Source organism: Grammomys surdaster, unplaced genomic scaffold (genome assembly GCF_004785775.1).
Source record: "Grammomys surdaster isolate TR1022 unplaced genomic scaffold, NIH_TR_1.0 194, whole genome shotgun sequence".
Taxonomy (NCBI): Eukaryota; Metazoa; Chordata; class Mammalia; order Rodentia; family Muridae; genus Grammomys; species Grammomys surdaster.
Window position 1 is genome coordinate 11391473 of NW_021604639.1, and position 20894 is coordinate 11412366.

Below are 20894 nucleotides of genomic sequence, written 5' to 3' on the forward strand. Positions count from 1 at the left end.
ATATAAATGACCTGTATATAAATGAGGACTCACAGTGTTTCCCCTCAGAAGAGCTAAAGGAAGGCGGGGGTGAATGTGTCCTAGTATAGAATCTGAGGTTGTTGGAAATCCTACCGAAGAGGTTTAGGACAAAGCACATATACCTGATAGTGTAAGCGAATTCTCCCGTATTGGAAAATTGTTTAGTAAAGAATAGCTCCAGTGTTAGCAGTGTACATCAATACCTAGCCAGCCAAGTTAGAAAAAATAAAAGATAACCGAATAGTTGTCAATTACTGTTTTAAGGAAGATAATGTTTGAAGTGTGTTGCCAGTTCATTTCGTACATTCTTTTAAATAAAGATAAATGACATCTGGTCCAAACATTTGCGTAAGTAAATTGAAATTTGAAAACTGCCAGGAAACTTACCTGATACTACTTGTTACCTGTAGCATATCTGTTTAGCACAAATATTATTGGACATGTTTATCCTTCATGTCTTGTCAGTGGACATTTTTAAGATTTTCTTTTCTTTTTTCTTTTTTTAAGATTTTCTTATAACAGTTCTATAGAGCTGTTTTGTTGTTGTTGTTGTTTTGGTTTTTTTTTTTTGTTTCTCTGCAGCTATTATAAACAGGGTTTAGGTGCTTCTGATAACTGCTTGTAAAATCAAATTCTTATGATAATGCTAGGTAGTCTGTTAAATGCCCTGGCATGATTTTACTTTTAAGTTTTCATTCCCTTAGGTATGGTTTTTATTACTCTGTTAGTCAGCACTGGATGGTAACAATGCTTTCTAAATATCTTAACCCATCTAATAATTGAAAAAAAATCTCTTTTTAATCTTTCCTAGTGAATAGGAAAGTCAAACATTTGAGACAGTCCAATATCCCTTGTTTATGATGAGTCTGAGCACTCTGCTTTGCCCTATTTGTTACCATACTGTTTTAGTTATGGTAGCTTTATAATATACATTGATACTTTCTTTTGGGGAGTGGGGACCAGGGAAAGCTCTGGATTCTTCTTTGTTTCTTCCAGACAAATCATCTCAATCTCTATAGAAAACCACATTGCGATATTTGTGTTTGCATTGTATAGCTTATTCATTGCATTTATAGATTTGTTTAAGAAAAGGGATTTTTTTTTCCTTTTAAGAATATATTTTTATTGTGTGTGAAAATGTGTCTACCAAAAACAAAACAAAAAAACAAAAACCAAACAGGCTGTTTCTGCACATTGCTTAAATAGTGCATTACAGGTACCTAGAATTTGATTGTGTGTCTTTTCTAGAAGGAAAGTATTCCTTGAACTTCCACCATTAACTAACATATCTTGACCTGTTTTGAACTTAGGGAATCATACTTTATATTTTGTTTTACGTTCCAAAATTTATGTTACAGCATGTGTCCATGCTCCTTTACACATTTTTTTTTTAAATTATAGCCCAGGCTACCCTTGAACTTGATATATAGCAAAGGCTGGAATTGAACTCTTGATCTTCCTGATGGGGCTTCTAAAATGCTGGGATTACAAACACACTGCCATGCTGGATTTATGCCATGCTGGTGACTGAGACAGGGCTTTGTATATTCTAGACAAGCACTGGTCTACATCCCCAGCCAGTTCCTCGACATTTGTAAAAATATTGCATACTGCAGTTATATCTATTGATAATTACTACATTAGATGTTAAATTGATTATTTTCAAATATATTGATTACATCTTTACTTAAATAACATTTTTGATGAAAGATAGCTATTGACCTTTCAAAATATATTAGTGATAAGACTAACCTTGTACAATGTGTTTACAAATACATCATTGTCACCTTTAATTGCTCAGGTATTTCTGCACTTTGTTGTACAGATTGATTTAGTTGAAATATATGGCAAAATTGTCTGGTATTCTCTAGCCCAGTGGTTGGAAAAGGAGGGAGGAACATTTTAATTTCTCATAGATGTGGGCTTTTTGGTATTCATCAATTTAGATAATAGTTTCCATTTATCAAGCTTGTACTTGAGAGGGCTTTCATTCCTGTGTTAGTCATTTGGAAAATACCAGTTCCCTAAATTGCATAGATCTTCCAAATAATAATAAATATGTGTGCGCGTGCATGTGCATGTATGATATATATTTAATATATAACTACTATATATAATATATTAATACTAATAGTATACATAGTAACATGTATATATCTTCAGGGAGTCACATTTGTTAAATTAGATTTTTCTAGGACTCTGTCATATGTTTTTTAGGACTTTGTCTTAGTATTTGTCAGAGTTATTACAGGTACCCTCTTACCTATTTAAATGTTTTATTATTTTACATCTTTTAATTTTAATATTGACTATTTCTTATTACTACCCAACTGGTTTTGATTTATCTTACCTCTAATTTATACTTATATTAATCTTACCAATGAAAAATGTTTATTTTTAATTTTTCACTAAACTATTTTGATATAACTAGATGGTATATACACTTTTGTATTTTGTGTGTTTATTTTGTGGTACTAAGAATTGAATCCAAAGTTTAATACAGACCAAGCCACCCTTAAGCCATATCCTCAGCCCTGTACTTTTCTGTTTTAAGGGCTGTAAATGCTGAGTAATAGGTTATATACCTAGTATGTGTGCCACCCTGGATTAATTCCTAGCATCACTAATAAGTATAAAAGAGTATCTGTTAGAATATATTTTCTTTTTGAGACTTTGTCACTCATACTGCCCTGTACTTATGATTTCTCTGCCATGTTTCTTGAGTTTCTGGAATTACAGGTATGCCCCACCATGCTTGGCTGGAATTTTTTTAAGATTTCATTATTTAAGTTTATATATATATATATATGTATATATACATATATATATATATGAATATGAGGGTTTGTGCACTCTAGGGCAGGTAGGTACCTGTGAAGGGCAGAAGAGGATGGATCTGGAGCTACACTCAACATGGGTGCTAAGAACTGAACTGCCCATCTCTCCAGTAGCTGGAATTTTAAAAAAAAAGTTTTAAATATATAAGTCTGTTTGTATGTAAGTGTGTAAATATCTGTGTATATGTAAATATGCATGAATACTTGTGGAGTGTATGAGACAGGTGGTTGGGCCCATAAAAATGTATCTGTGTTAACATGTAAATGAAAATGTGAATAAAAATGTAAATGTGTGTATGAATATATATGTGTCTGCATATTTGTCTGTGTAAAGAATTTTAATTCTTTTCCTTTCCTTCCTCTCTGGTTCACAAAGAGTTAACCAGCCAGGCCAGTGAAGGGCTTCTGGCTGCCTGGTCTGAGAAGGGAGCAATAGCAATAACTCCTTTACTCAGCTGTTAGCAACAAGTGTCAGTAGATCCAGAGGCCTGCAGCTTCTGGCCTCAAAGTAACTTCGAGTTAAGATAGGCATACATCATTATAGAAAACACTTGCTAGACCAAGTCTTGATCCAGCCTGGTGCTAAGCTCTTGACAATATTCTCCTGTCTTCTGCTTTTTCGTTTTGTCTTTTTAAAATTGGTTTCTGATCTAATTACTGCTTTTGTCATAAGAAATCTGCCTAGGGCATACTTCTGTTTTCATTTAATAAAATATAATAACATTTAATTGGAGAAGTAAATCTCTTGCTAATTGTCAATACACTGTTGCTTGATGAAATACACCCTTTAATATGTAGCTACTTCCTCTTAGGACAAGAGCTATTTGACACCAGCTCTAGTTCATTTGGCTACAGGACCTATTTCACCTCTGTGTTCAGGGCATTTGGGGTGAAATATATGTATAGTGATGAAAGCAGTTTAAAAATGATTTTTAAAAAAATGATGTTATCTCTGCCCCTTGCTTTGTTAAAATAATAACTGAAAGAATCAAAGATGGACTTTAAAATGTAGTTGTTCCTGAAAAATGGGGTGGTTTTTTTTGTTTGTTTGTTTTTTTGGTTTGGTTTGGTTTGGTTTGGTTTTTCGAGACAGGGTTTCTCTGTGTAGCCCTGGCTGTCCTGGAACTCACTCTATAGACCAGGCTGGCCTCGAACTCAGAAATCCACCTGCCTCTGCCTCCCAAGTGCTGGGATTAAAGGCATGCGCCACCACTGCTCGTCATTTGTTTTGTTTTTTAAAAGATATTTTCTGAGAAAAACCACTTAATATCTTTTTGGGAGGTACTCAACATATCAATGAGTTTGGTACTGTTGCTTCATTGAAAATTAATAGTTTAATGCTAAAGCATAAGTTCATAAACCCAACTTGATAAGTTAGAACATTGGCCACAGAGTTTATATGGATGTCTTTAAAAAGTTACCATAAAGGACTAGGGGGTGTGGCTCAGTAATAGAGTATTTAGCACGTTGGATCCCCAGTATCACACTACAGGGTGAAAGAATACATACAACTACATACATTTTAAAATAATTTGAATCAAAATATATGATCTTTAACAATTTACCTTTTGGGCATCATGTCAAAACAAAAAAATATTTTAAAAATTATAAGTATCAGCCTGATCAGAAACTTTATAGAAGGTCAAATTTGGAGAATATTAAAAATAATCTTCAGGAGTTAAATATTGCACTTAAGAGGCTAAAACAGGCAGATCACTGCAAGTTCAAAGACCAGCTGGGGCTAAAGAATAAGAGGAACCATGTATCAAGGAGGAAGGGGTGAGAATGCTCAGTGGATAGCTCACTTGCTACCAAACCTGATGTCCCTCCCTAAGTTTGATTCCTTGAACCTACATGGTGAAAGGACAGAACCAACTCCTTCAGGTTGCCTTCTAATATATATACTATGGTGTACTCTCCAACACATAAAAACACATGAAAAATAGATATAAGTTACATTTATTTTTAAAGTTGAATATTCAACTTAATCTAACCAACTTGCAGTCAGATGAATAAGTCATAATTTGTACATACAATTTTTTAATTCAGTGGATATACTTTCCAGTTCCCCCACTTTTTTTTTTAAAGGCAGCTGCCACTGGGTAAATTGAAATATCTAAATGTATTTGCTATTTTGAAATAGCACATAATTACATAATTCTGTATGAATTTAAATAATTTGCTAGAGAGTTCAAATTATCTTCTTTATAGTAAATACAACATAATATGCTTCTTGGTCTACATATTCCTTCACAGTTATGGTACTGATATTTTTTTCTCATGTCTTTGATTTCTAATCTGAGTTCCTTCTATTTGTTTCGCTACAATAGAGACTATTTTGCTTAATGAATAGATTACTAATTTAGGGTGTGGAGTGATTTTATTTTATTTTACTTTTATTGTATCAAAGCAAATATGCAACTATATGATCTCTGCTTTTTGTCTCAAAATATTTTTTTCAGAGAGAAAATTATTCCTGTAAGCATAATTTCTGTGTTATTAACAGTTAAAGACTTGGAATAAAAGCATTTCAATATGTTATTGCTTTTAGAACAAACTAATATTTTTCTGTGGAACAAGCTTTTTTTATGGATTTTGTGCGGCAAACAAAAAATCCATAAATGTAGTACAATGGGGGTGGGGGGTGTTATTCAGTTTAGTTGTCCAAGTATGAACTTTTTGTTTGTGGTTTTTTTGAGGCAGAGTTTTTTTCTGCGGTAGCCCTGCCTGTCCTGGAACTCACTCTGTAGACCAGGCTGGCCTTGAACTTGCAGAGATCCACCTGCCTTTACTTCCCAAGTGCTGGAATTAAAGGCATTTCCCACCACCACTCAGCATGAACTGAGAACTGAATAGATGTTAGCTTCTGTGGCATTGGTAAAAGCTAGGACATACCTAAGACTTGGGAGAAATGTAAACTTCACAGATTTATTCAAATGCAAATTAGATGCTTGGTAAACATTTGTTCACTTTATCATTGCCCTTTTCTCTTTAGAATTTTTGACGTTAACAAGGAACATGACTGTGTCAAGAATTGAAGATAGAAATAGACCTTCTTTCTAGCTTTCCATAGAGATGATTGAGATGGGGCCCAAATCAGAACAGTGTTATAAGCTATGATTGAATCTATATTGTAAGAAATTTAGTAGTGGTAGTCTTTTTTTCTAACCCAACTACCTCCCAAATAATCAAAACAGGGACTATTTTTGTTAAATAAATTTTATAACACAATAGCTGAGCAAGTATTAGTCTATTCTAATCCTCTAAACTAATAGATCTGTTTCTGAGCCAACATCTCTGAGATACTTGCATTTTAGTATTCATCGGGCTCTCTGCTTCATTCGTGTTCTCATAGTAGCTGCTGATCGCTCACCTCATGGCCAAATCTCTTCCTTCTACCCCTTTCCTCACTGGAATTGGAAGCCCAGCTCTATTCTCACTTCTGTTCAGTCATTGGCTGCTCAGCATGCTTGCTCTCTTTCCCTTTCCCATCTCTCCAAAGTAGAAAATGAATGGGGAGCAGTGTTTATATAACACTGAGACAAGAGATACTTGAAATAAGCATTACAATGTCATGTCCTGATAGCAACCAGATATTGAGGCAGAGAAATCAGCATTTGACTAGTACAAGGATAAAATAACATTATGCCAAGTCTAAAGTAGAATAATTAAATTTCAGTTATAATTTAGATGTATAAAGCAAAAAATTTTAAATTGTAGTGTCCATAGTTACAACTTGTTAAATTTTAGTCTAAGATAAGTAATGTTCAAATTATATCATAAGAGATATATTACTATATTTGTATTTCAAATATTGATGGTCTGTTTTTTGAGTCTGACATCAGACTGAAGATCTTACTTCCTCTGGCAAGTGTATCATACTCAGCTTTGAATTTGTGTTTTTGAATTGGATTTTTTGGGGGGAGTGTTAATGTGTTCCAGTGTTTGTCCACATATATGTGTGTGTGCCGCATGTGTTCCTGGTGTCCACAGAGGCTAGAAGAGGTGTTCAGATCCCCTGAAGTTAGACAGTTGTGAGCTACCAAGTAGGTGCTGAATATTGAGTCTGGGTCCTTTGGAAGAGAACTGTTACGAGAAACAAAGACAGATTTACCTAAAAAATAATTGGAACTAACATATAAGGACTGTAAAATAACAGAAAAGCCTGTGGTTATTTAAACTAATCGTCTAAATAGGAGTAAAACATACAATGGACTTGCACTAATTTTTCTTTCAAAAAGTTTGGCTTTGCTTGTGATATCTTTGTTAATAGAAATGATAAAACTTTATGAAAATTTCTACATCATCAATTAAAACATAGTTGCTCTACATGAGCTTGTTTTGAACCATGAATACAGTGGCCAAATTGTAGATTGCTTTATAGATTATAGAAATTTTATTTTAAGATTTATAATTTTCATTTGAAGATTTATAATAAACATAGAATAAATATTTCATTTGAAGAATTATAATCAAAATAGCTTTATTATTGTGCTGTTAGCCCTTTGAACAATTCAGGCAGATGTAGGTCTGAGGAAAGTGAATTTCTTCTCTACAAAATAAAATGAGGTTTAGTTAATTCCCTGAGATGACCATAATAAAAGCCAGATTCATCAGTATTGAGCAGGTCATAATTTTCAGTTAGGAGTTTAGACATAATTGAGTTTTGAATGTAAAACAAGGTGTTTTTAAATGCCAAGAGACTGTTACTTTCATACTGTTTCTCTTATACTGTCATTATGACATAAGAATAGAGAACAGGTAGACTTGAGCAAACTTGACAACTGTGGAATGTTAGGGTAAGAGAATATAAGGCTTTCAATAGATTGCACTAGTACTGTGAGTAGAAAGGAGTCAGGAAGAAAAAACTGAAAGAGAAGCTGATAAATTCGAGGGTATAAATAGGTAACATTAGCTATAAATAGGTAATTTTAACTATTGTTTAAAAAACATGATTAACATGAAAGTTTTATGCTTTAGTTTCTCGTTTGGAAAATAACTTTGTAGCATTACTGTGAGCATTAAATGACATTTAAGTCTTTAGCCAAGGAACTTATACTTAGTAATTTCTCAGGAAGTGGATAGGTACTACTTTTCTGAATTAGAGAAACATTCAGCCTTTTATGTTTCTGAAATAGCCTTGCAGACAATTAAAATAATTTAGGGAGGGATCCACCTAAACCAGGATTGGGGCTATCAGTTGAAATCAAGATACCATATGAGATGGTTTAGAAGGAATAGGTGGCCAAAATCTTTGGGACATTAATAGAACTAGATAATGGGGAAGTGGAGGAGCGTATGCTGCCCAAAACATCAGGAATTCAAGAAGAGGGGTGCTTAGCAGTCAGTACTAGGTGAAATTAACGTTGAGGACTAAAAAGGATCATAATGTATGGTGGCTAGATTTCTGATGTTTTCCTGTTCGGTAGTATTCACCCATTTAAACTATATGGTCTTGGGCGCTCGCGCTCTTTCTCTCTCTCTCTCTCTCTCTTTCTCTCTCTCTCTCTCTCTCTCTCTCTCTCGTATGTGTGTGTGGAGCAGGTCTCAGGTATTCAGGTTTGTGAAATTGTCACTAATCTAGTCTAGTTGATTATCTCCCACTTGTTTCGATTTGTCTATTCAAGACATCTATGTAAATAGGACTGTACAGTATACAGGTTTGAGTATGAATATTTTGCTTATACATATATTTGTATACTATATTTGTGTGTGCCTAGTGTCTGAGGAGACCAGATCCTCTGGAACTAGAGTTTCAGTCAGTTTCTGGCTATTATTTGGGTGCTGGGAATTAAGTCCAGATTCTGGAAGAATAGCCAGTGTTCTTAATCATTGAGCCAGCACCTGGTCTTTTTTATTTAATGTAATATTTTTATTAATTCTTTGAGAATTTCATATAATGTATTTTGATATTTACTCCTTTTAACTCCTCTCAGATCCTTCTTCCACTTCCCTGCCCCTTCTGAACTTCCTGTACTTTTTTAAAAACAACCAACCAAGTCCAGTTTGTACTGTCTATATATATAATCATGAGTGTGGTCACACACTGGAGTGTGGTGGACATAATAGGGCCACACCCTTGAAGAGAAAGGTTCCTCCCCCACAAGTTGTCATCTGTCAGTAGTTCCTCAGCAAGTAAAGGAAGCTTATGAGCCTCTCCCCCTTCACACTTAATTGTTCTTGACATTTCATCATATGTTAAAACATGACTTTTGGGCTGGGGACATGGCTCAGTGGTTAAGAGCACTGGCTGCTCTTCCAGAGGACCCATGTTCAAGTCCCAACACCCACATGGCAGCTCACAACTGTCTATAACTCCAGTTCTAGGGGATCTGACATTCTCATACATGCAGGCAAAATACCAATGCACATAAAATAAAAGTAAATTTTAAAAAAATGAAAGAAAACTTGACTTTTTTCTATCACTAGGAATCAAAACTAAAGTTTTTTTACCATATTTGTCCACATTGGGTAAGCATTTTACTACTGAATTACACATTCAACACCAGTAAATTTGACTTTTAGTTCTTCATTTCATCTACCATGATAAATACTATTGATCATTCACTTGTTAGGGGTACCTGCTTAATGAACACTTTATTACATGCTTGCCCCTTGAAGATGTTCAGGGCACTGCTGTAATTTACAGTTCATTAATACTTTGGTTTAGAAACTCATCTTTTGATAATTTAGATTTCATTTGTCTTATTTTGTATTATAATCACTGCATAGCCATTCAGTGAAGTTTCATTAAAGATAATTGGTCTGATCATGTATTCCTTTGTGTGATGAAAAACCTCAGAAAGATATACAAGCACAGTTTTTTTTTTTTTTTAAGTTTAAAGTACCTGTGGGTGATTAAAACCATTAATGGTTCTAAGATGATTATTTTTCTAAGAAGCATAGTTTTATTTTGGTTACTGGTGAAAAAAACACATCTACATCCCTATTAGGCTACTTTTAAAATAAACCTTACTGTTAAGACTATTGCTATTTGAATACTTCTGATGACTCTTATGTTTTGATTCTAGGGAAAACTCAAGTTTGTGTCTGAGAATTATACAGGTAACTAACTATCCTAGGCCATCTTATGGCTCTGACTGCTATGTGGATGCAGATACCTACAAAGTTTCTTACAAAAGAAGTCATTTTCGTGCCTTCAAACTAAGTCACTGTGAGTAAATTATACCTAAAAAAAAAATTCTTAATTTAATGTCCTAAGTTTCAGATTTGGCTGAGGTTGGGATAAACTTAATTCATAGCAGTTCCATAGTGCTAATAATACTTATTTTCCTTCTTTCAGCATTACCTCTTTGAACTTTCAGGTTACACTGTTATTAAATGACCCAGACAGACCTGTCCTTGTATAATTGTAGCTTTTCAGCACAAGGAACCTAAAAGATGGCAGCACCCACTTATAAAAGCATGTGAGTAATAATAAAATAATAAATGCATATTTTTATTTGATTTGTTTCTTATTCCCTAATAAAAAACTTTTTGTTTCTTTCTAGACTTGAGCTCAGTAAAAATGGTAAGAAATTAATTAGCTCTTGTGGTTTTTGTTGTTGTTTTGATAAATGTTTCACAATGTAATCAGCTGCTTTTTGTCCTTATTTCTTAAAGCTCTCAGCTCTCCGTGGAAAGGGCAGTTAATTATTCAGGGTTGTTTGCTGTGTGATGTAACTCTTCGGTCTACTTATGGCACAGTGGTTCCAGTACAATTGTAAGTATTATGTTGGCTGTCATCCTTAATACATGTTTTGTTTTTCCATTGCTGGGTACTCATTTCAGTATTGTAATGGATAGGATTGGTGTGAAATAGAGTGAGTTTACCTGGTTTTATGCTAGGATGCTTTTGATTGTGTAGAGTACTAAGTACACAGACCACCTAAATTCTAATCCTTAAAGAGAAAATGATACTTCTATTGCTGTAGTTGAGATGGGGTCTTGTTATATTGCCCAGGTTGGTTTGGAACTTACGGGCTCAAGGGCTCACTGATTCAGCCTCCTGATTGACTTGGGGCTACTTGTATCTGTTACCATGCCTGATTAGATTATTTTATATTAGAAGTTTTCTTTTTCTCTAAAACAAATTAGAATTGTCCACAGAGGAAATAATACAGCAAATTATAGCCCCTCAATTCTATTATTGACTCATTAAAATTAATAGTATCTGATGTTCTAATAGTCACATGGTTCTCTTATTTGAAAAAAATACTAAAAGTAGCTGTTAAATCTGTTTATAGTATGATGAATTATGATAATGAAGTTTTGTTTTGTTTTTCTCCTGAGGAACTGCAAAGGATATCTTTAAGAAATCTTGTTTGGTCTATTCATACTTTTGTACTCCCTACTACTAAAGCATAGATATAGTTTAGTTGAGATATGATAATTGGATTTCTGTCAGAGTTCCTTTTCCATTGGCTATTTATAAGAACAGAGTGCAGGGAGAGTATAGTTCATAATTAGTAAAGTAAGAACTTTGTGAAAAAATAATTTTAAAAGAAGGAAAAGCTCTTTCTTGCCATACAGTGTAGTTGCTTAATATAGGAAAAATGATAGCATATAGTATTCAAGTAGATGATAAAACAGGTGAAATTTTGGTTATTTGCATGTTTTTCAGTATTACAACTTGGATATTAATCGAAGAGATAACTGAAAATCTATTTTCTTAAGTGTTTTTTGTTTGGTTGGTTTTGGTTTTTCAGTTTTTTGAGACAGGGTTTTTCTGTATAGCCCTGGCCATCTTGGAACTTGCTCTGCAGACCAGGATGCAGGCAGGCCTCTGCCTCCTGGAGTGCTGGGATTAAAGGCTAAATCACCATCACCCAACCTTTTTTTTAAGTTTTTACTTGTGCTTTTAATTGAAATAGAATTATATCGCATTACACCCTTCCTTTCCTCTAGCCCCCCCCAGCTCCCTTCCCTCAAGCTTCTTCCACATCCTCCTTAAATAGATTAGCATCTTTTTTCTTGACTTATTTAGCATCTTTTTCTTGATTATTACTGTTATGCGTGTATACATTTTGTGCATGCATGTATGCATGAATATATATGTGTTGTTTTTTTAAACAAAATCTCCATTACTCTATTTTTACTAATGAAAACTCAGAAGCCAGATGCTGGGGTGAAAGGCGCTAACTCAGAGAGGCTGATCAAACTCCTCAGTCAGCATCCCAGAAGGAATGTCCTCTCTCATATCATCTCCAAAACTCTCCTTAAAACTCAATTGTCCCTCCTTTCTCCTTCCATTGTGTCTCTATCGATCCTCCCAACTCCCACTTACTCTCTCTCTTAATAATCCTATTTTGACTTCCTGTCAACTGGTTGCTTGTTCCACCTCTTGACCTACGGTTGACTTTAATCTTGTTTACAATATTCAAGCAAAAAGTTGTTGGATTAAAAGTATGGGCTAAGGCTGAAGCACACCACAACTAAAAACTGTTTTTTCCAGTAAATAAATACCACAATTAGGGGTTTACAGTGTGATCTAATATCCTGCAATATATTTGCAACATGCCCAATCTGTTTTTGTTGGTGGTTTTATGTTTTGGTTTTTGAAGAATCTTAGCAAAATTTGGATAAGGTATAAGATAAGTAATAGTAGTCTACAGTTGTTAATTTCTTAATTTTTGGTAATTTGTTGTGCAAGGAAATGTTCTTTTGGTGGGGAAACCCCAATTATTTGAGGATTAAAAGACATCAGATATGTCTCTCAAAAAAAAGGAAGGAAGGAAGGGAGGAAGGAAAAATCAAAGCATGTTGAGAGCAACGTAATAGACTGTAGGAATTTCTTGTGCTATTTTTGCAACTTTTACATAAGTCTGATACTATTTGAAAATAAATTATAAAGAAAAAGTACTTGGGAGATGATACAATGAAGATCTGCATGTGACTCATTCTATGATATAACCCAGTATTGCAGAGAATCTTAACTTAGTATAATTTATGAAAATTTTCAGTTTTAGAATACATAATTTTAACACATCTAAATATTTTGGCCATTCTAAAAATACATGTATTCATAAAATGTGAACATGTTTGTATTATCATTTGCAGGTCATATGTGTGAGAATCTATATTGTCTATATAAATATAAATACACATATAATGTATGTTATATATTTATAATCTAACCCAGAAATTAATGACTTGAAAAGTAATTGTGTGTGTATGTATACTTTGTATGTGGGAATGTGCATGTATGTACAGGTGCCAGTAAAGGCCAAAAGAGGGAGTCATAAGCTCCCCAGTGTGGGTGTGGGAGCCAGGGTCATGTTTTCTGTAGGATAGGAGCAGTACATGCACTCTCTTAACAACTGTTTCTCCAGCCCTTTAAAGACTTTTTTATGATTATATTTCTGTTTGCATTTGCGTTAGAAAGTGATAAGCTCATGTCAGTATTTATTACACTGCTTTATGAGTTTTTGTTTTTTAGGCCCTGGGAACTAGATTTTAAGTATGTAATGAAAGTGTCTTCTCTGAAAGAAAGCCTACCAGAAGCTGCCTTTAGAAGACAGAATTACTTGGAGCAGAAAGGTGTGTCGAAATGTAATGGCAAACTCCATATCCTGGGCTTTCTTGGATTCTTGTCCACTCTGTGGTCCATACATTCACAAACATGTCTAAATTTCATCTTAAATACTTATTAAAATGGTTGGGTTTGTTTTTGTTTTTGTTTTTGTTTTTTTTTTAGGTTTTTTGAGACAGGGTTTCTCTGTGTAGCCCTGGCTGACCTGGAACTCACTCTATATATAGACCAGGCTGGCCTCGAACTCAAAAATCCGCCTGCCTCTGCTTCCCAAGTGCTGGGATCAAAGGCGTACGCCACCACTGCCCGGCTAAAATGGTCTTTTGAGGAAGTTGTAGAGTTACCATTTTGTCCACTCCTTGGAAGTCAGTTACAAACTGGCAGATTCATCAAAGATGACAAAACTTTGACTTTAATAGAGAATGCTTAGAGAATTGAACAGATATACTAAAAAATAGCTCAAAACCCAGAACCATTCCTCTCATGCACAACAGTTTTTATTGTTTTGAATTTAAATACTGTTAAGTTCACAACAAATAGGATACCAGCATTTGGGAGGCAGAAGCAGGCGGATGGATCTCTATGAGTTTGAGACCAGCCTGATCTACATTGAAAGTTCTAGGCCAACCAGGGCAACATTGTGAGATCCTTTTTCAAAAGAAAAATAACAAAAATAAAATATGAGAAAATTTTGGGTTATGTAATTCATGAAACACTGATATTTTTGTCTAGTATTTATTTTGTTAATTTTGTAGCAATATAAGAGAGAACTTTTTTTTTAAATTTTGAGATAGGGTCTCATTACATAATTACATAATCGTACCTGCCTTGGAACTCACTATGTAGATCAGGCTGGCCTCTGCCTCTCTTAAGTGTTACAATTAAAGTACATTTTAAGAAGGGTTTAAACAATAGATATGGGCTGGAGAGATGGTCTACGGGTTAAGAGCACTGACTGCTCTTCCAGAGATCCTGAGTTCAATTCCCAGTAACCACATTCACAATCATCTGGAATGGGATCCAGTGCCCTCTTCTGGTGTGTATCGGAAGACAACTATAATGTACTCATATAAATAAAAATAAATACATCTTTAAAAAATTAATATTTTCAAAATTGTTAAGAAAATTTTTTTAAAATCCCAAGGCAAGATGTGGTGGCATGTAGCTTTAATCCCAACTGTAAGGAGACAGGCAGACAGGTCTCTGTGAGTTCAAGGTCACTCTGGTCTATATGGCAAGTTCCAGGCTAGCCAAGAATACATAGTGAGACCCTCTGTGTAGGTACGTATGTACATAGGTACGTATGTACATGTCCTGAAGAAAGGGCAGTGGAGTGTATGGGATCAAAACGTGATAAAACTAGGGAATGGTTTTAATTAAAATTTAAAATGTTCTCTGTTTCCGATTCCCTCTACAGTCTGTTATCAAGATTTATGCTTTGATTTATATGAAGTTGAATTGACAAACAAACAAGGAGAACACATAGATAAGCTAATGGAATATGTTAAAAATAAGGAATTGGTAAGAATCAATAATTTCAAGTATAATTATTAATTTTTTCCTTAAACTAGGAAATTGGTACCTAAGTGTTCACTGCGTTATTTAGCTTACCAGGAGGGTTTTCACTGTTAATGTTAACTGACATACTATTGTAGCTGACATTTTCATTTTCCTTACGTCTCAGCTTACCTTTGTGTCTCATTAGTCAGCTTATATTCCTAACTAAAAGAACAAGTCTTTGTTTTCTTGATACATTGATTAGATATCTAGTGCATTTACATTAGTCATAATACCACTTCTGAGATGCTTCTTTGAAAGCCACTTTTAACCATTATCCAGGGGTTTATACAAGTTGTTTCTTCTTTTTCATAATAGAAGAAATGAGACTTAGAAATAGCTACTGATTTAAAGAATTCTGTTGGGGCTGGAGAGATGGCTCAGTGGTTAAGAGCACTGATTGCTCTTTCAGAGGTTCTGAGTTCAATTCCCAGCAACCACATGGTAGCTCACAACTTTCTAATTGGATCCAATGTCCTCTTATGGCAAGTCTGAAGACAGCAATAGTGTGTTTAATATATATATATATAAATTTTTTAAAAAAAATAAAGGAAAAAAAACTGTCATGTTAGGGTTCTTTGTGTGAAGATAGATGCTTCACCCAGAGTTTGATCCACCTTTTGTGATTTCTGAATAGTCCAAAGGAAATGATGCAAATGTTGACAGTAATGAAGCAAGCCAGCTCTTGTCTGTTCCTCTGATAGATAAGGCAAAGGAAAGTAAAATAGACCTGGCGTGCATGTGTGTGTTTTGGGACAGTGGCCTGTCTTAATGGTAGTGTTGATTAAAATACTCTTGAGTTGCAAATAACATTAACCTAAGCTAGCCTTCATCTTTGAGAGGTTTTATAAGCTTACTTTCTCAGTCTAGGTAGTAAAATAGGATTTAAATGCTGTTCAGGACACTTTTCTTACAGCTTTGCCCTTTTCTGGATGATAGTTTGTCCTATGGCTTCCAGCCAGGGTTTCCACTTGAATGGGAAGAGACAGAACCCCTCCTGACCATCGCTCTGGTTATTTTAGAACAGTTGACATAATATGCAGAGCCCTCCGTAGCTGGAAACGGTATAAGTGACACCTATTCATTTTTTAATGTTTAAGGCACTCATCAAATGCTTGGAAGATAGGAGTTTTTTCATTTTACTTACATCTTCGGCCTTAACTCCAGAACCAGGTAAGGACAAGCTTTCTAGGGAGAAAAAATTTTAATATATTTATTTTTGTTTCATGAGATCAACAACATACTTTCTTTTTCTCCTGATTTTTACTTTTACAGATTTTGGAAATGAGCAGATGAGTCTACATGGTTTACATTTATTCCATGCACCTCAATCAGCAGGTAGGGTTCCAGTGGTACCCAGTCCACTCATCCTGTTGGGTTTGGGTACTTTCCAGTCCTTACCTTACTCGCTGATTTATTAGCACAGAGCACTTGTTAACTGTGTTTTTTCCCTTAAGCAACTGTCTTTCTTTAACCTTCCTAGTTGACTTCCTTTGCAAGTGGACTCTTAAGCTTCAGACCTGTGTCTCCACATACTGACATATCTAGCATGATATCTAAACTTCCTAAAATTCAGCATATCTAAAATTGAATCCATTTGTTGTTCAACAGTAGCTAAGACATACTTTTCCTACAGTCTGTCAAAAAGCTATGCCTCAGGATTTTCATGGCTACTCTTGCTATCTAGACTGTAAGTCTTTGTATTTGGACCATGTATTCCCAACATGATACTGACCCTGAGGACAAACACATGGCTCTTAGACACAAAAAATTATATTAATCATTTATTAGTGACTTTTCTGTTGTTATGATAAAACACCATAACTAAGGCAACATAGAAAGAAGGGTCTATTTGGGCTTACACTTCCAGAGAGCTAGAATCTGTAATGGTTGAATGGAGGCAGCAGGCATGGGTGCTAGAACTGCAAGCCAAGAGAACATACTAGCACAGGGCTTTTGAAACCTTAAAGTTTGCCCACAGTGACATACTTCATCTAGCAAGATCACACCGTCAAACCTCCCAAACAACTGCCATCAATTGGGGACCAACATTGAGACATCTGAGCTTATAAAGGACATTCTCAATTCAGATTACCATAGGTCAAGTCATATAATATAGTACCTAAACAGCTATACAATGTGTGATGTTGCAGTTAAAACACTTGTGGGATGCAGATGTAACTCATTCGGTAGAGTACTAGTCTCCTCCAACATAAGGCTCTGGATTTGATCCTGAGGAGTACATCATCTGGGATTATAGTATAGGTATTTGCCACCACATCTGGGTGTGCTTGACATACAAATGTATTAGTGTGCTTGGTTTGACTTTTGGTTTGTGATACTGGGATTCTGAGTATGCAATTTACAACTGGGCTACATCCCCAGGATAATATCTACCTTGGCTGCATTGTATATATCTTCAGAGCATATGTGTGCCAGACATCTGAAAAAAATTAGCTCTGAGCAAATAAATTTGTAACAAAGCAATTTGCATTTAAATTTTTCTGTATGTGTTTAAGGATAATGCTAAAATTAGTATTTCTTTAAACTTACAGCCAACACTAAAATGTTTTAAAGTTGTTTTAAAAGATTTATTTTAGTTTATGTATGCGTGTGTTGCCTACATGTATGTATGTATGCACCACATGTGTGCAGTGACCCTGAAGGCTAGAAGAAGGTGTTGGGACCTCAGAAACTGGAGTTTTGGGTAGATTTGAGCTTCTTTGGGTACTGGGATCTGAACTCAGACTCTCTGTAATAGCAATTGCTGCTTTTTAACTCATGAGCCCATCTCTATAGCCCCTTAAAGTTGATTTTTAAAAATTTATGTATATTCTGGTGATCAAAGAAGAGAGCAGTACTTTTTGATATTTTGGAACAAATAAAACAACCAATTATACCAACAGATTGACAAAGGATATTCACATTTATTGTGTTATGTATTTTTCTAAGGATAATTGATTTAGCAATCCTTAAAGTGTTAACCTGATTCTAGGGTTGGCTCTTGACTACCATACCATGCTGCTTTATTTTTTTTTTTGTTAGATTTTTTTTTTATTTTAGAGCTGCAGAAATGGTTCAATGGGCAAGAGCAGTTGCTGCTCTTCTAGAAGAGCCAACTTTGGTTCCCAGAGCCCACATTAGGTGGCTCAGCCCTTAACTCTATCTCCAGAGGGGTTTAATGCCAGCACTTGTACATATGTATGTAATCACACATACAAATAAAAAGTACAAACGTCTTAAAAGCTTTATGGTCATATTCTTCACTTTTGTCAGCTCCCCCTGGTTCCTTTCTGCTAGAGATTTAATCCAGGGTCTCATTATGTGTCTTAAGCCCTGTCCTAGTGAGTTACATCCCCAGTCTTCATTTCTCCTCTTGGGGTTGGATAAGAACCATTACTTGTACCCAGGAAAAACACAGGAATGCTGTATGAATGAATACAAACAGTGTTGGGTTGCTTTTTCTCATTGAGACAGTTTCAGTTTTTTGTTTGCTTGTTTCTCTTGTTTCTACATGGCTCACACATACACACATACACACACAAACACAGGCACGCACACACACACACACACACACACACACACACACACACACACACACACCAGAAAGGGCTTCTTTGCATAGTCCTGGCTCTTCTAGAACTCGATTTGTAGACCAGGCTGGCCTGGAACTCACAGAGATCTTCTGCCTCTGCTTCCTGAGTGCTAGGATTAAAGATGTGCCACCACCACTGCTCAGAGGAAGCAGTAACCCTATCCCTAACCCTAACCCTACCCCTAACCAAGTTCTGGGTGCACTTCCCACAGCTTAGGTAAGCCTCCCATCTGGAGATCAGCTCCATTCATATGTACAGACCTTTTCTATATTTTCTTTTCCTTTTTGTACTCTGAGTGATGAGCCTTGAAGAAATAAACTTTATTTTACTATTTAATTACATTTACTTTTTTATAATTTCCCCTTTGCCCTTTCCAATATTTGCTACAGTATTATTGTATTTAACTAGGACTAATTGGTTATTTCATAAATCTGGAGATAGTTTTTAGAAAGATGTTGTAATTCCTATTTCCATTTAGTAGGCACTAGAGTTGTTTCTGTAGGTTTATATTACTGGTAACTGAAATGTTCTAGAATTTTGTTAACTAGTTCATAGAGAACTGACATTTTCCTTTTTCTCATTTATAAGGTTATTTGTTTGATTTAAAAACAAAAAACAAAATAATCAAAGAATAAGAAGGGAAATGAAATAAAGTACAGATTACACAGTAGAGTTAGTTTTTAAAATATGTATAAAATATAAGTTTATAGAGAAGTAAAATAACAGCTGTTATTTACGTGGTATTTAAGGCTTAAAGCCTTTGCACTTTCACTTCGTTTTCCATTATAGTGTCTCAAAGAATACAAGTGAAGTAGGATACAGTCTGCCTGTCCTTAGGGCCTTGCTGCTACTGTGAATGCCCACTGAACTCTGTCTCTCCTGTAGATGAGATGGATCTGGAGACAGGATTATTTTACTCATTGTAACAGTTATTTGCATATCAAATCATTTTTTGGTGTGTGTTTGATATAAATACATGGAGATAGATACTCATTAAATATACCCATAAAACTTACTAGTTCCCCTTTATGTTTTCATTTTCAATAATGTAGCAAGCATATTTAACCTGGTAATAAATTTGTAATCTATAGCATTTTTTTCTCCTATATGTCTTAAAATACTATTGAATTTTTAATGTATATATGTATGTATGTATATATTTTAGGAGCAAAGGATTTGAAAGTTGAAGATGGCATCTCTTTGAAAGTGATACCTATTTTACCTGCCCTTAGTTATGCACTTCTAGAAGCAAAGAAATCACTTTGTGAAGAAAGAATCCCTCCAAACATCTTAGTAAAGCATAGTTTCCAAGAGCTATACAAGGTGGACAAAAGCCTTTCTTTGATGGCTCCTCTTCAAGATGGAGTGAAAGATACTGCATCCACTGGGAAACTGCCCCATGGTTTTGACTTGCCTCTCCCCCTTGAAACGTGCCCTTCAGAGTCCTGGACTCATCTGAAGTGTTATTTTTCAGACCCTACTGGTTATACTCTGGATCTGTCTGATGCTATGGAATTGTTGGCAGAGCATCCTCAGGCCCCTTCCATTTCAGATGGGGTTTGTGATGTTGGATTTTCTTTAGTTATGACACCAGATCCTGAATTTCTTGACTCAGAGATGGAAAGACGAAAAGAAACTGAAACAGCAGAAAAGTCTGGGAGAACATGGAAAGTGAAGAAGAAAGCTCTGATCCCATCTTCCAATCAGAGAGTTCAGCCAAAGAGGAAGGCTAGCACATCAGCTGTTACACTGCCAAGTAAGCGGGTGAGCCTGGGCCGCCCCACTGGTAAAAGAACTGCACCCAGAACAGACAGCAGGCCATGCAACCCAACTCTAAAGCTAGTTAAAGGGCAGTTCCCTCAGAGGAGAAAAAGAGGTAAGAATAATGTATGTGATTATTAACATTACAACTTCACCGAAAACCCTATCAACTGTATCCATGTGAACTAGAGCTTAGCAGTGGGTTAGAAGTTTGTTAGAAATGCCATTTCCCCCCCCCCCCCAGTGATTTATATGTATATATAAAAACTAGTAAACCAGTGTGATCTAGATAAAAACTGGAAACCAAAAAAAGGAAAAAAAAGAAAAGGAGAAAAATCTTAAAGGCCTGCCTATTCCAAGTTAATGTTTCTCTAGTAAAGATGGTTCTCACATATAAGAAAGATGACCGATTTGCTCTGGCAGGTGGTAGAAAGGGGGTCTTCTAAAAACAGACATACCAATGGGAGCACTCGTTTGTAACCAGCAGTCTAAGCACCTTGAAATGGTCCAGGACCCAATTTCTAGTCCTTTGTGTTATCTGGGTTTGGTTTGGTTTGGTTTGGTTTGGTTTGGTTTGGTTTGGTTTGGTTT

General features: G+C 35.2%; 1 protein-coding gene across 5 annotated transcripts in view; it reads left to right on the forward strand.

The window, feature by feature from the left end:
- Tasor2 (transcription activation suppressor family member 2) overlaps positions 1-20894 on the forward strand; it is a 46651-nt gene that overhangs the window by 1052 nt on the left and 24705 nt on the right. For 2 of the 5 annotated variants that reach the window (XM_028769898.1, XM_028769902.1), the window contains exons 2-10: positions 9890-10032; positions 10162-10285; positions 10370-10389; positions 10482-10581; positions 13297-13397; positions 14807-14910; positions 16047-16119; positions 16222-16284; positions 19708-20418. In XM_028769898.1, coding sequence (XP_028625731.1) covers positions 10260-10285; positions 10370-10389; positions 10482-10581; positions 13297-13397; positions 14807-14910; positions 16047-16119; positions 16222-16284; positions 19708-20418 — 1198 coding nt within the window. In that variant the 5' untranslated portion in view covers positions 9890-10032; positions 10162-10259. The remainder of the gene's footprint in view (positions 1-9889; positions 10033-10161; positions 10286-10369; positions 10390-10481; positions 10582-13296; positions 13398-14806; positions 14911-16046; positions 16120-16221; positions 16285-19707; positions 20419-20894) is intronic. The other 3 variants (XM_028769899.1, XM_028769900.1, XM_028769901.1) reach the window with 3 other exon arrangements.